General features: G+C 44.6%; 1 protein-coding gene across 6 annotated transcripts in view; it reads left to right on the forward strand.

Annotated features, from left to right (window-relative positions):
• Positions 1-1,059, forward strand: part of ARL15 (ADP ribosylation factor like GTPase 15) — a 272,573-nt gene extending 271,514 nt beyond the window's left edge. For 3 of the 6 annotated variants that reach the window (XM_064140469.1, XM_064140468.1, XM_064140470.1), the window contains one exon: positions 634-1,058. In XM_064140469.1, the coding sequence (XP_063996539.1) occupies positions 634-786 (153 nt within the window). In that variant the 3' untranslated portion in view covers positions 787-1,058. Of the gene's footprint in view, positions 1-633 lie in introns of all 6 variants that reach the window. The other 3 variants (XM_064140473.1, XM_064140472.1, XM_064140471.1) reach the window with 3 other exon arrangements.
• The last annotated feature ends 10,363 nt before the right edge of the window (positions 1,060-11,422 follow it).

Below are 11,422 nucleotides of genomic sequence, written 5' to 3' on the forward strand. Positions count from 1 at the left end.
GCATAGAAAGTGATGCTGTCTCACGCGCAGTATGCACTGCTGTCCTATCCACAGCAGCGTGCTCGTTTTCTAGGTTAAATTTTAGGGGGAAAACCCTGATTTTGGAATAACATTCATTTCCCCAGTGTTCTCCAGGTCATTAATCCCTCTGTTGTAGCTGGCCTTTGGCTGGAATGTTTGGAGTCTGTACTTTTTTGGAAGTCCGTTTGGGTCGTCTGGTGACATCCGAAGTGTTCTCCGCCAGAAGCGGGATGAAGCGCTCAGCTTTGGCGTTCAGATGCAAGCACAGTGTCGTATTGCTTGTGCTGTTCGAGCCGTGGCTTTCAGCGCTCGCTTCTTGCGCTTTGCTCCTTGTCTTAAATCTGTGTAATTCTTCCCCGGACCTCCCATGCTGTTAAATGTATGGGTAGAATGGTAGCTTCCAAGCAGGTCACTCACCCCTAAAGAAAACACTTTCAGGTCACATCATATAACCTGTATTATAAGAACAGCTGTGGGTAAGAGTCTGAAAATTAGTATCCTGATCTTTTTACATGAGTTTTTCTGAGGCTTGGCTTCATTTTGTCTCAGATGAGAGACAGAGAGTGGTCACTACAGTATTAATGCATCCATCTCTTTATTTTTTCTTTACAGATAAAAAAATACTTTGAACTTGAGCCACTCGCACGTGGAAAGCGCTGGATTCTTAAACCCTGCTCCTTGGATGATATGGAGGCAGTAAAAGACAGCTTCTCCCTTCTAATAAACTTGCTAGAAGAGAGAGACTTCGAGCCTTCAAGAATGTGAAAGAGCAGAGAGAAGAGTGGCTCTCCAGGCATCGCTGTACCTGCACATTCTGCTGACAGCTCGTGATATGTTGCCCATGCACAGTTAGTGCAGAGTGTCCCTTTTCTGAAATAAATACCCTGTGCACCAGGTACACAGCTGTTTCCAGTGGAGTTTTCCACACTACTGAACTGGGAAGTTCCTCTCTGTGCACCAGGTACACAGCTGTTTCCAGTGGAGTTTTCCACACTACTGAACTGGGAAGTTCCTCTCTGTGCACCAGGTACACAGCTGTTTCCAGTGGAGTTTTCCACACTACTGAACTGGGAAGTTCCTCTCTGTGCACCAGGTACACAGCTGTTTCCAGTAGAGTTTTCCACACTACTGAACTGGGAAGTTCCTCTCTGTGCACCAGGTACACAGCTGTTTCCAGTAGAGTTTTCCACACTACTGAACTGGGGAGTTCTTCTTTGTTTACCGCTATTTCTGCACTCCGCATGTTGTTTCCTTGTGTTGCAGTTGTCCTTGGCAGGAAGGGTAACATGCACAAAAATAACACAGTCTGTCAAGGAGGGGTTCTGCCCGACCCCTTGTTTGCTTAAAAGTAACCCATGTCTTAAGGATCCGTGGGACTCATTTGTATTGGCCTGTTTACTCACCCCGCGGTGTGGAGAGCACAGCCACTGAGAACCTTCATAGGCAGCCTTAAGGGCGAGCAGTTTCACATTGATGCCAAGGCTAGTCTTTAGTCTGGCTCATTGCAAACAGAGATGACGGGTGAGTTGATTCCCCTTCCAACACCATGTAACCTTGTCAGAGGCAGAACCATCCTTTTGCTGGCAGTTTCCCAAGAGGTAGATTAGCAAACAGATGCTGAGGAGGAGTGGGTAACAACATAGTTCTCACTGAAAGCAGTTTTCTGTGGGAGAAGCAAAGCAAACGTTGGTGGAGGCTGTATTGCCAGGTAGAGTTGTGATTGGTTTTAAATAAGGATCTCTTCCTTTATCAGTCACTTGGAGTACTACTGTTAGCATAACATTGCCAAGGCATCAATACTCTAATTAAGTACAGGCTTTGTATTGTAAACTTCTCTTTGCCAGGGACTGTAACTCATTCTTTTAAACTTCCTCTGGGCTAAATGTTACTTAGAAAAGTATTCACTGGAAAGTACACTTGGAAAAATCCCATTAGGTTCCTGTAACACAGGACATACTTTCCAAGTTTCCCCATTGCAGGTTTTGGCTGCCTTTTGTTGATTCTTCTTTTAAAAAAATGACTTGCAAACCTATTTTGTCCCTAGAGACACCTGCCAGGTGTCACCATTCACTCAGTCACAACAGAATGGGTGCAGATCAGTCACTAGACTGGTGCACACCTCGGGTGTTGTGCCTTGTGTGTTCAACAGCCCTCATGCATGAGTGTCAGGTGTCAGTGGCTCCCCCTCGGTTCTGCTGTGTTCTGAAACTCCCAGGTCCTTTTTTCAGGCCCTTAAGCAACACCTTTCCCCTCCGAGCATTTGTGTTTTACCTATAAGGTTTGTTGCAGTTCCTCAGTAGTTTTATCTGGGAATAAGGAAACAGCAAAGATTAACTTTTACAGGTTTATAGAAGCCATTTCTCTGTAACCTGCAGTGACACTTTGTTACAAACATAATTTTCTTAATAGTTTTTTTGTCTGCCTTTGAATTTCCATGGATTTCTGGTAGTGCTCCTACCAGTGATCACCAGGGTCTGGTGATCACTGCTCTAACCTGCTTCCTATTGTCAGAAAGAGGCTGGGGAAACTGGTAAAATGCCAGTTTAATGTTGTGATGGAACAGACAGAAAGGCTGAAGGGCATCTCTTCTTGCTTTGGGGTTTTTTGCTTTTCTTTCTTTTCCTTCCAGGTCAATCACCTCACTCCTAATACTCCTGGAAATGAGACTCAAGAACTGGAATTTGTTAATTTAAGAACTCTCAGAGGAGTCCTGTGTTGGTTGGGTTCTCTCTGCACAGTGTAGACGGGAAGCAACTGCCCATCAGTTTCTCCTGTGTGAGTTGAGGAGGATTCTTTCCCTGGAATTGCAGAGGAACAAGCTCCAGTGTGCAGATTCACATTCTCTCTTAGCTGGTTGAGCTTGGAGGCTACGGTCCCTGTGTGTCCACAAGACTCCTAGAGCTCTGCCCTTCTTAGGGACAACGAGAAGAAGTGGGGGAGGAGTGAGAGGATTACTTCCCACTGAAGGCAAGCAGTCTGGGGAGGCAAATCAAGAGATTCCGAGCTTTCATGGCTTTTTTCTTTAGCATTAGTTAGGACGTGAGACTTTTTTACTCTCTTTCCCCCCCTTCTTTCTCATGCTAAAGTTGTGAACTAAAAGGTAGAGCAAACTACAAAGTAGTGCTTACTTAAAACCATATTATAGCTGGTTTAGAGCTAAGGCTCTACTTTAGTTCTGAATTAGAAAGAAGAGAGAGGAACTTTCTGGACATTTCTTTTGAATGTAGGCTGAATGAACAGGGCATTGACAGTAAAAAAATAGTAGTAATGATACAGTCTGCATCATTCATTGGTTTTCTGAGAGGGCTAAAAGGCAACGTATACAAGATTTCTCACTCCATGATCACTTAGCCTTCTGCCTTCCACCTCCTCCACTGCTTCTCTGTGCATAACTGCATACTAACCGTGACTGACTAGATAACTCGTGGGGTCTTGCTGGTTGTCTGTCTGCAGGGAGAGAAGAGGGTGCATTTAGCTTGCCATAAAATGCAGCTTCCTCTTACTTCCAAGCTGTCTGACCTGGTCTGGTAAATCCTATTTGGGAGCTGATTTCTCTATCATAGAATTAGCCAGGTTGGAAGAGACCTCCGAGTACTCACCACGCGTACCTACATGTGTCCTGAGTGAGCCTAGTCCAAACATTGTAGGCATTTCTGAGACGCCTTTTGGCCAGAATTTCCCAGCTAGGCACATGTGGGAGATGCACCATGACTGGTATACAAAAGGCCCAAGAAGTCCATGATAACAGGGCCTTGGCATGTGCCACTGGCCACTTAGACCAGGGCCTTTTGATGTTTAATGCTTTTGCTTTAGGAAAGAGCAGTAATGTTGGGTTGGGGTTTTTTTCAGAATGATTTGGAATGTGCTTTTTCTTACTAATGAAGTGATCATTCCTCACCACAGGTTGAAACAATACCTCATAACTGCTTCAGGCTAAGACCAACTTTTTGCTTTGAATGTAGATCTTCTGTGGTTTTGTGTTCTGGATGGACTTAATGGATGTGTACCTTTCTAACGTCAATATTAACACCTTCACCTCCTTCTAGGGGAATTAAGATGCTCCTAGCAGCTCACCCCTTGTTGAATGCTCTGGTTGAGGCAGAATGTGTAAGCCCTGTGTAGTTTTTTTTCAGATGGCCAATCTCACTTGTGGGTCTTTCTTTCTTTTTCTTTCTTTCTTTCTTTCTTTCTTTCTTTCTTTCTTTCTTTCTTTCTTTCTTTCTTTCTTTCTTTCTTTCTTTCTTTCTTTCTTTCTTTCTTTCTTTCTTTCTTTCTTTCTTTCCTTCTTTCCTTCTTTCCTTCTTTCCTTCTTTCCTTCTTTCCTTCTTTCCTTCTTTCCTTCTTTCCTTCTTTCCTTCTTTCCTTCTTTCCTTCTTTCCTTCTTTCCTTCTTTCCTTCTTTCCTTCTTTCCTTCTTTCCTTCTTTCCTTCTTTCCTTCTTTCCTTCTTTCCTTCTTTCCTTCTTTCCTTCTTTCCTTCTTTCTTTCTTTCTTTCTTTCTTTCTTTCTTTCTTTCTTTCTTTCTTTCTTTCTTTCTTTCTTTCTTTCTTTCTTTCTTTCTTTCTTTCTTTCTTTCTTTCTTTCTTTCTTTTTCTTTTTCCCTTTTTTTTATATATAAAAATCTCTTTACACATGTTCAGCATTTAGGTGAAATAACCTAGGGGGTGAACACTGTCTTTTTAAAGAAGATACTGTGCTTTCATGTTTCTAGCCATCTGTTAAATTACTCTGTGTGTGTGTCTACGTATCTGTGCCACATTGGCCTTCTTCTCAGACCTGCGGCTGTCTGCAGCGCCTCAGCCGTCAGAATGAAAACATTATCAATCAGTATCCAACAACAGCTGGTTTTGACAAGCTTCTGTCTACTGCCTAATGCTTTACAACTTGTCAATAAGACCTCTTTGTCTACCCGTTCTGAGAGGGTAATCTCACTGCTTCCATGTTGTCTCCTGTACTTGTACTCTGGCCTTTGTATGGACAAGAAAAGTTGACTGTTTGTGGGTTTTGATATTCTTCCCTGCTGTATAATGCACCCTGCCTAACTTATCCTGCCTCTTGAAACGTGCTCTACAGAACTCTGTGATGTATTGTTCCATTTAACTTCTGCATTTCGTGGTATTTATAGAAGCTGCAGATTTTTGTACCGTATTAGTTAACACATTGCCTTTTTGTAATGGCAATTAATTTATATTATGGAGTTTTGTATCTTTCCTGTAGTGGAACTTGTAAGCTAACTGCCGTATTATCTGGACTTTATACTAAAAAGACAGTGTCTGTGCACAAGTTCACTCATTCAGGTGGACAGTTGCTGACACAAGGAACCTGTGCTGTTTGTGATTTACACATGATTTACATTATCAAGGGAAAGGAAAAAAAAGAGAAAAGATAAAAGACAAAACCCGAGAAAATAAACACTGAGTAGCGTTACTAAGCTTGGCTTTCTGGACTAGAGGTCAGTTTGGGAGAGTGGCCTGTTGCTTTGATTTAGAAACGTCAAGATTTACTCCCAGATGAAAACAAAAACGAGTGTAGAACCCTTGCTGAAAGACACATTTAAATTGCTGAATCACACAGTCACACATCTATACAAAACAGAAACTTCTCAAAGCTGGCTGATTTGTTTCTGCAGCAAAATGTTGTTTCTCTGGGCTTATACCTGAAAGAGCCTGCAGGTTTATTAGTAGACCACCTTGGCACAGCTATTCCTTCATGCTAAACAGAGGGATGTGTTTATAGGACTGTAAATTGTTCTTCAATGAAGTGATGTGTCAGAATACACATACAAAAAAAAAAAAAAAAAAAAAAGGAGAGAGACACTGAGCATCAGGAAACACTGTGGGAAACACAAAAGCTTTCTCAGACAGCTCAGTTACCCACCAAACACTGAGCAGGAGAGACTCTGACAGCACCAGCTGAAACAGCTGATGGAAGTACAGCACTGCTGAGCCAGACTAGAATTGCTTGTTCCTTTTATGAACCTTTAAGAATGTTTTTTTGTATTTTATTAGTTTTAAATCTGCCTCCTTCCAAGACCAGGATGGGAACAGCAGATTTACAGACTGGGGATATTTTGTAAATTCTTTTGTCTCGTATAACTGGCACCTGAAAATCTGCTAATCACGCTCATCTGATAGCTCTTGGAAGAATTTTCATTACCTCATTAGCCCTTTGACCTAATAGTTCAAACAAATAAAAACATCTGTTTGTGTCAGCTGTAGGGTTAGTCACCCAGGACCTGTGAGGGTGGAAGAGAGTCCCCTGCCCTACGTGAAAGCAAACACTGAACCCTTGTCAGTACCTGCAGTTGAAAGCAGCCCCTGAAGTCAGGGAGGGCTGCTGATCCCTGTTAGGTGGAAAGACTGAAAGGGATCATTACCCTTCTCAATCCTCAGTCCTCCTGGGTGAGCTGACTAACTTCAGTGTGTGGGTTGGACTGAAGATGGGTTTGATTTAACTAGTTCTGAGACATTTGTGCTTCATGCTAGCTGCTTATGATGTATCTTGGCTTTTTTTGACAGCTCTATTTAGAGAAGCCAAAGTGCGCTGTAGATATTGCTTGCCGATTCACCGCCTTTCGTAGGACAGTGTAATAGGGTATTCTGGTGGGCTGTGGTGGAACCTGTTATGGACAGCCTTGTTTGTGATTCAGTACTTGCGTTTATGATGTCTTAAATATGCCTTAATTTTGTAATTACTGAAGCTGTCTAGAAAAGGCAGATACTCAAATGTGAATATTGATGCTAACAGTAGTCCATGCAGCTCCAGTTAACTGTGGCAATAAGGTTGGGAGAGAAGTGAGGACAGTTTTAATCACCTGGTTGTCATGTTTACAGTAAACCACACAGAAGTGCTTGGCAAAATGTCCTGTGCTGGTTTGGAGTGATTATGGAAAATTTAGAGTTGCGGGTGCAGAGAGGAGAAATGACACAGCCAGTGCCCAGTTGTGCTACTGTTGTGGGAACTGCCCCCAAACAGCCTGGTCCTGGCAGAGATCATTTCTGTAATGAAAAGCTGTTGCATGGTTGATTTCTAAGCACAGGAGCATTTTGTCAAACATGAATGTATTTGAGAACCTGCCCACATGCTAATAAGTAAGAGGCATGAATTGTACCTATTATGTTTCTGTACAATGTAAGGAAAGCCATTCCCAATTAATTTTCTCAATTCTCAGTATTAGACTGTGAACTAAAACTGACATAAAATAAAACCAGCAATCACAGCACTCCTTTATTACCTGTCACCTTGAAATGGCAAAATGTTGTTGTTAAATTTTATTACTATTCCATGTAACTGCAATTTATTGCATTTCAGTGTGCACTGGAAAGTGTTTGCATGCATTAAGTAAAACAAGATAAAAATCCTTTTGTGGTTTGGCAACTTCCATGTTCTCTTTCTATAGAGGCATTTACCACTGAAGTACAGAGCCCTCGCAGAGTAGTTTTGTTACAAAGTACTCCTAACTGAAACACTAAACTGTGGAAACCCCAAACAAAAGGTTTGGTCCTGTTCAAATGCTTCGTCCCACAGACACCGCAGAGGAGAGAGCAAGCCCATGACTTTTCTCTACGTGTTGCAAACCCAAATCGAGTTTAGTGGCCAATCTCACAGGGAAGTATTTGGCATTTTAACAATGTGACAGTCCTGGATTTGGGGGGTTGATAGATTTTTCAGGATCAAAAGGGCATTTTGTGAAACGTGTAGTGTTATGGTCGGTTATGTTTTGAGCCTGTCAGCTTTGACACAGCCCCTTTAAAGCAGATATTCCTGCTGCTAGTTGAGGTTGGCACCCTAAAAATTTCTGCTGTAGAGATGTATCCATTTTGCACTCTGTTAGTATATGCAGAGAGAGCATTTTCTGCCCTCTGTTGCCACACATCCGCTTGCCACTAATAAACACCTGGATGTGTTTTGACACAGATGCTTCGTGAGCGTGTCGCAGCGAGCTGTGTGTGCCTGCTTAGGGGAACATCCTCACAGGGGCTTACACACCCAGCTTACAGCATTACTCCGTACCTTCCAAAGACCCACTGGTGCCAGCACCAGAACTCTGTATTTTAATGCTTAGAACAACCAATGTCTGCTCTCAAAACTACATCAGTTACTTTAGTATACTTCTCCCATGTACACTGTCTTAAGACCTCGAGAGTCAAGGTGGGAATAGGATTACACCATTTAAAACCAGCAGCAGTTCAACTGCAGTATTGGGAAACTGCCTTTTTTGGTGGTTGTTACTGATTTAACGTTGGAATGAGCACTGCCTCAATATTTACTCTGCTGCAGAGAAGAAAGGAGTGCTCCTTGTCAGCTGTGTAGGTTATAACAGCAGCAGTCCATCCTGGCTGAATCGCTTCGCTTACCAGAGAGCGAGCTGTAATCCTCTGCTTTGCACATGTGTCAGTTGAAGTTGATAGCTTCCCTTCAAATATCTGAAACGTAAGGGTACTTTAAAACCCCAGCCTCCTAATTCCTTTTATGAAAATATTTTTTCTGCATAATTTGCAGGAGTGTGACTGATGCAGAAAAGTTCCCTGTTTACCTTTAAAATATAGAGTGTGACCTTTTGGTTACAGTAAATACAGTACTGCAAGTCTGGTAAAGTCATCACGTAGGCTGAAGGTATTGAGACCGTTTACCTCACATTCCTGCCTATTAGCTTCCACAATTAACATCATCCACAGCTGAAAAAATAATGCAGGTTGTCAGTGATAAATGGGGTGAAGTCGTCAATCACCGAAGCTGACAGCGTTATTTTAGAGAGATACTGCAAACAAATGTTTACCCCAAGGCAGCAGCATGCTGCTGGGATGGTGCTCCTCGGGGTTCCTTCCTGTCACAAGCTGGCTTACTGCTTGCCTTTCCCCGGTTTGGTTTGTTTGTCTGGGGGCAGGGGTTGGGGGCGGGGAGGTGTAGAAGGGGTGGTATATGTGTATTTGTTTGTTTTCTGCAACATGAAGAGTACCAAACACTCAAGGGCCAAAGTCTTTGGCAGCACCAGGAACGCTCCTGGTGACCAGAAAGCTGAGTCAGAAATGCAGCTGTTGGTTGGATGCTCTTGGTGTGGAGTGCGGACTCGAGGCTCTGACTCAGGCTTGTCTCCGCTGAGAGGTGCCAACGATGCAGGAGTGCAGCTATCATGGGCTGTGTAAATATCTTGCCCAGCTTTAGTGCTTGCTTTTTATCTCTGAAGAATTTCAAAACCAAGGTCAAATATTGTGGGGTGGTTTCTTACGTAGATGTATTGGTGACCTAGACATTACAGGGAAAGCATGCTCTGTGTGTGGAGAAGAAATCTCTCCCTTGTTCTTCCCGTTACACTGTTCTAGGATGGTGAGTCCTGTTCAGGTCACCTGTGAGAGATTCAGCAGCAACTGTGCCTCGGGGTTTGTGTCAAATCCAGTGGAAGAGAAGCTGTTCATTCTCTTAACATGTTATGCTGCCTGGATACTGCTAGCGTGCTCTCAAGCACTTCACCTGTGAGACCCACGTCACATCTGGGCTGATTAAGGCTCTCGGGAGGTGGCTGTTGCTAACAAGTGTTCCCAGTTTATGATTTGGTCCTTTTAAATGCCTCCATCTAAGGTTTTAAGAACCTCTTGGTGTTCACACCTCTTTAAATGTAGCTCTCCTGTGTCATGCCAGCATGCCCTTGAAGCAGTTGTTGAGGCAGGTCTGGAGTTCCCCTTGCACTCAAGAGGATCAGCTCCTTCCTAGTTGTCCCCAGACGAGACTCAGAATTGTGTCCGCTCTGCACCAGAGTGTGCATGAAGAACCATTTCTGTTTGCATTTCCACGTGGGCATGCCTGGCATGTCCTTTCAGCAGCGATGGTGATGGGCTTACCATCCAGCACAGCAGGAGGCTGTCACAGGAGGAGTAGCTGTGAGTTTCCGGGTTACTGTTAAAAGCACAGGTTACCATGCCAGTTACAACCAGGAAATGTGACTTAGTCAACAGGTTTGAGTGTAAACTGACAGGTGAGACAAGCGTGTCCTGGTCCAGCTGGCCGCTGCTGGATCCTCACTTGATAAACTCAACTGAAACCAGAAGCTGCCAAAAAGAGACACTGTCTGGTTTAGCAAGAGGGCTGCAGAAGGGTGGCCCAACGTAACTGGGCTGCGCACGGCACTCAGAGGTCTGTCCCTCTGCCGGGAGGCAGGAATAGCTCTCTGCCAGAACCTGTGACTTGTAGATCACACAGTATTTGGTATGCCCATGCAGAGCTGAGGGCAAATGCTATTCTGGTCACAGCTTTCCCTGGCTACGTTGTGCTGACCCACATCTTCCTCCAGGATGGGGTTTGGCAGCCGCTGTCCCAGCAGGGCTCTGTGCCTCTGTGGTGGGAGTCCCACATAGCTTGTGGAGACACGCAGGGAGCTCGGGAGCTACCAGCCAGCCATGCCTGGCTCGCAGAGGGGAGCACCTCTCCAGACTGAAGTGTGGAAGTGGGTAACAGTGGTGTGCCTCCACACCTGTCACGCTGTGCTGCAGTCTGTGCCTGGAGGGCCCCTATAGGTGTCGGCTTTTTCATGTGATTAAAGCAATTACAGTTATTATACTAAATTTGTCCTTTCTGAAGGGAGCAAGAACAAATGAGGGAGGATTTGCATACAAATTGAGCCTGGGTGTGGGGGAAATCACAGCAGGCCTCCTTGGCAGGCAGATGTGGCAGTGAGGAGATGTTATATAGGAGTAGGGGCCAGAGTCTCCTTCCTCTGCAGCCCTTTGCTGGTGACCCTGTGAGGGATGTCTCTGAGCCGTTTGGTGAGTCCGTTTGGATGAGAAGCAGTTTGGACCACTGATCCCAGGCTGATCAGAGCCCTCTCCCTACCGGAGGAGATGTGGGAGGCATCCTCAGCCCCAGGCAAGGCCTTTCCCCTGGCACCACTCAGACCAGCCAGCTGCTTCTCTCGGAGAAGAGTCCCTGTGCAAGGTCAGCTGCCTCACCCTGTGCTCTCAGGTGTGTGCCTTGCCCCAGCAGCAGGAGCACCTGCATCTGAGCATGGAGGCCTTCCCTTTGGAGCTGGGCAGCTGCAGTGCAGCCACACTATGCATTGCATTCACGGGGGTCAACACTGCAGAGGTTTGTAGTTAAGAAGAGGAAGGCAAGATGGACAACAGGATTCAAAGTTGAGCTGTCAGCAGAGCTGGATTCTGGACGTGGAAAGCCGTTTGCAATGTTCCACTTTCATGCCATGATTCTCTTTACATGAATTTCCCTCAGTGTTCCTTAGGCTCAGGGGAAGATGTTTCTCACTCAAAAAAATAATATCAGAAACTTAGGAAATACTTTGATTTTTTTTTCTCTAGGGCTGAGTTTTGTGCCCCAAGTCACTGCTAAGCAAAGTGTGCTCCCACGAAGGTGAGTGGTGTGAAGGCAATGCTGGCACAAGGGCCTCTCTAGGGA

Source organism: Pogoniulus pusillus, chromosome Z (genome assembly GCF_015220805.1).
Source record: "Pogoniulus pusillus isolate bPogPus1 chromosome Z, bPogPus1.pri, whole genome shotgun sequence".
NCBI classification, from domain to species: Eukaryota; Metazoa; Chordata; class Aves; order Piciformes; family Lybiidae; genus Pogoniulus; species Pogoniulus pusillus.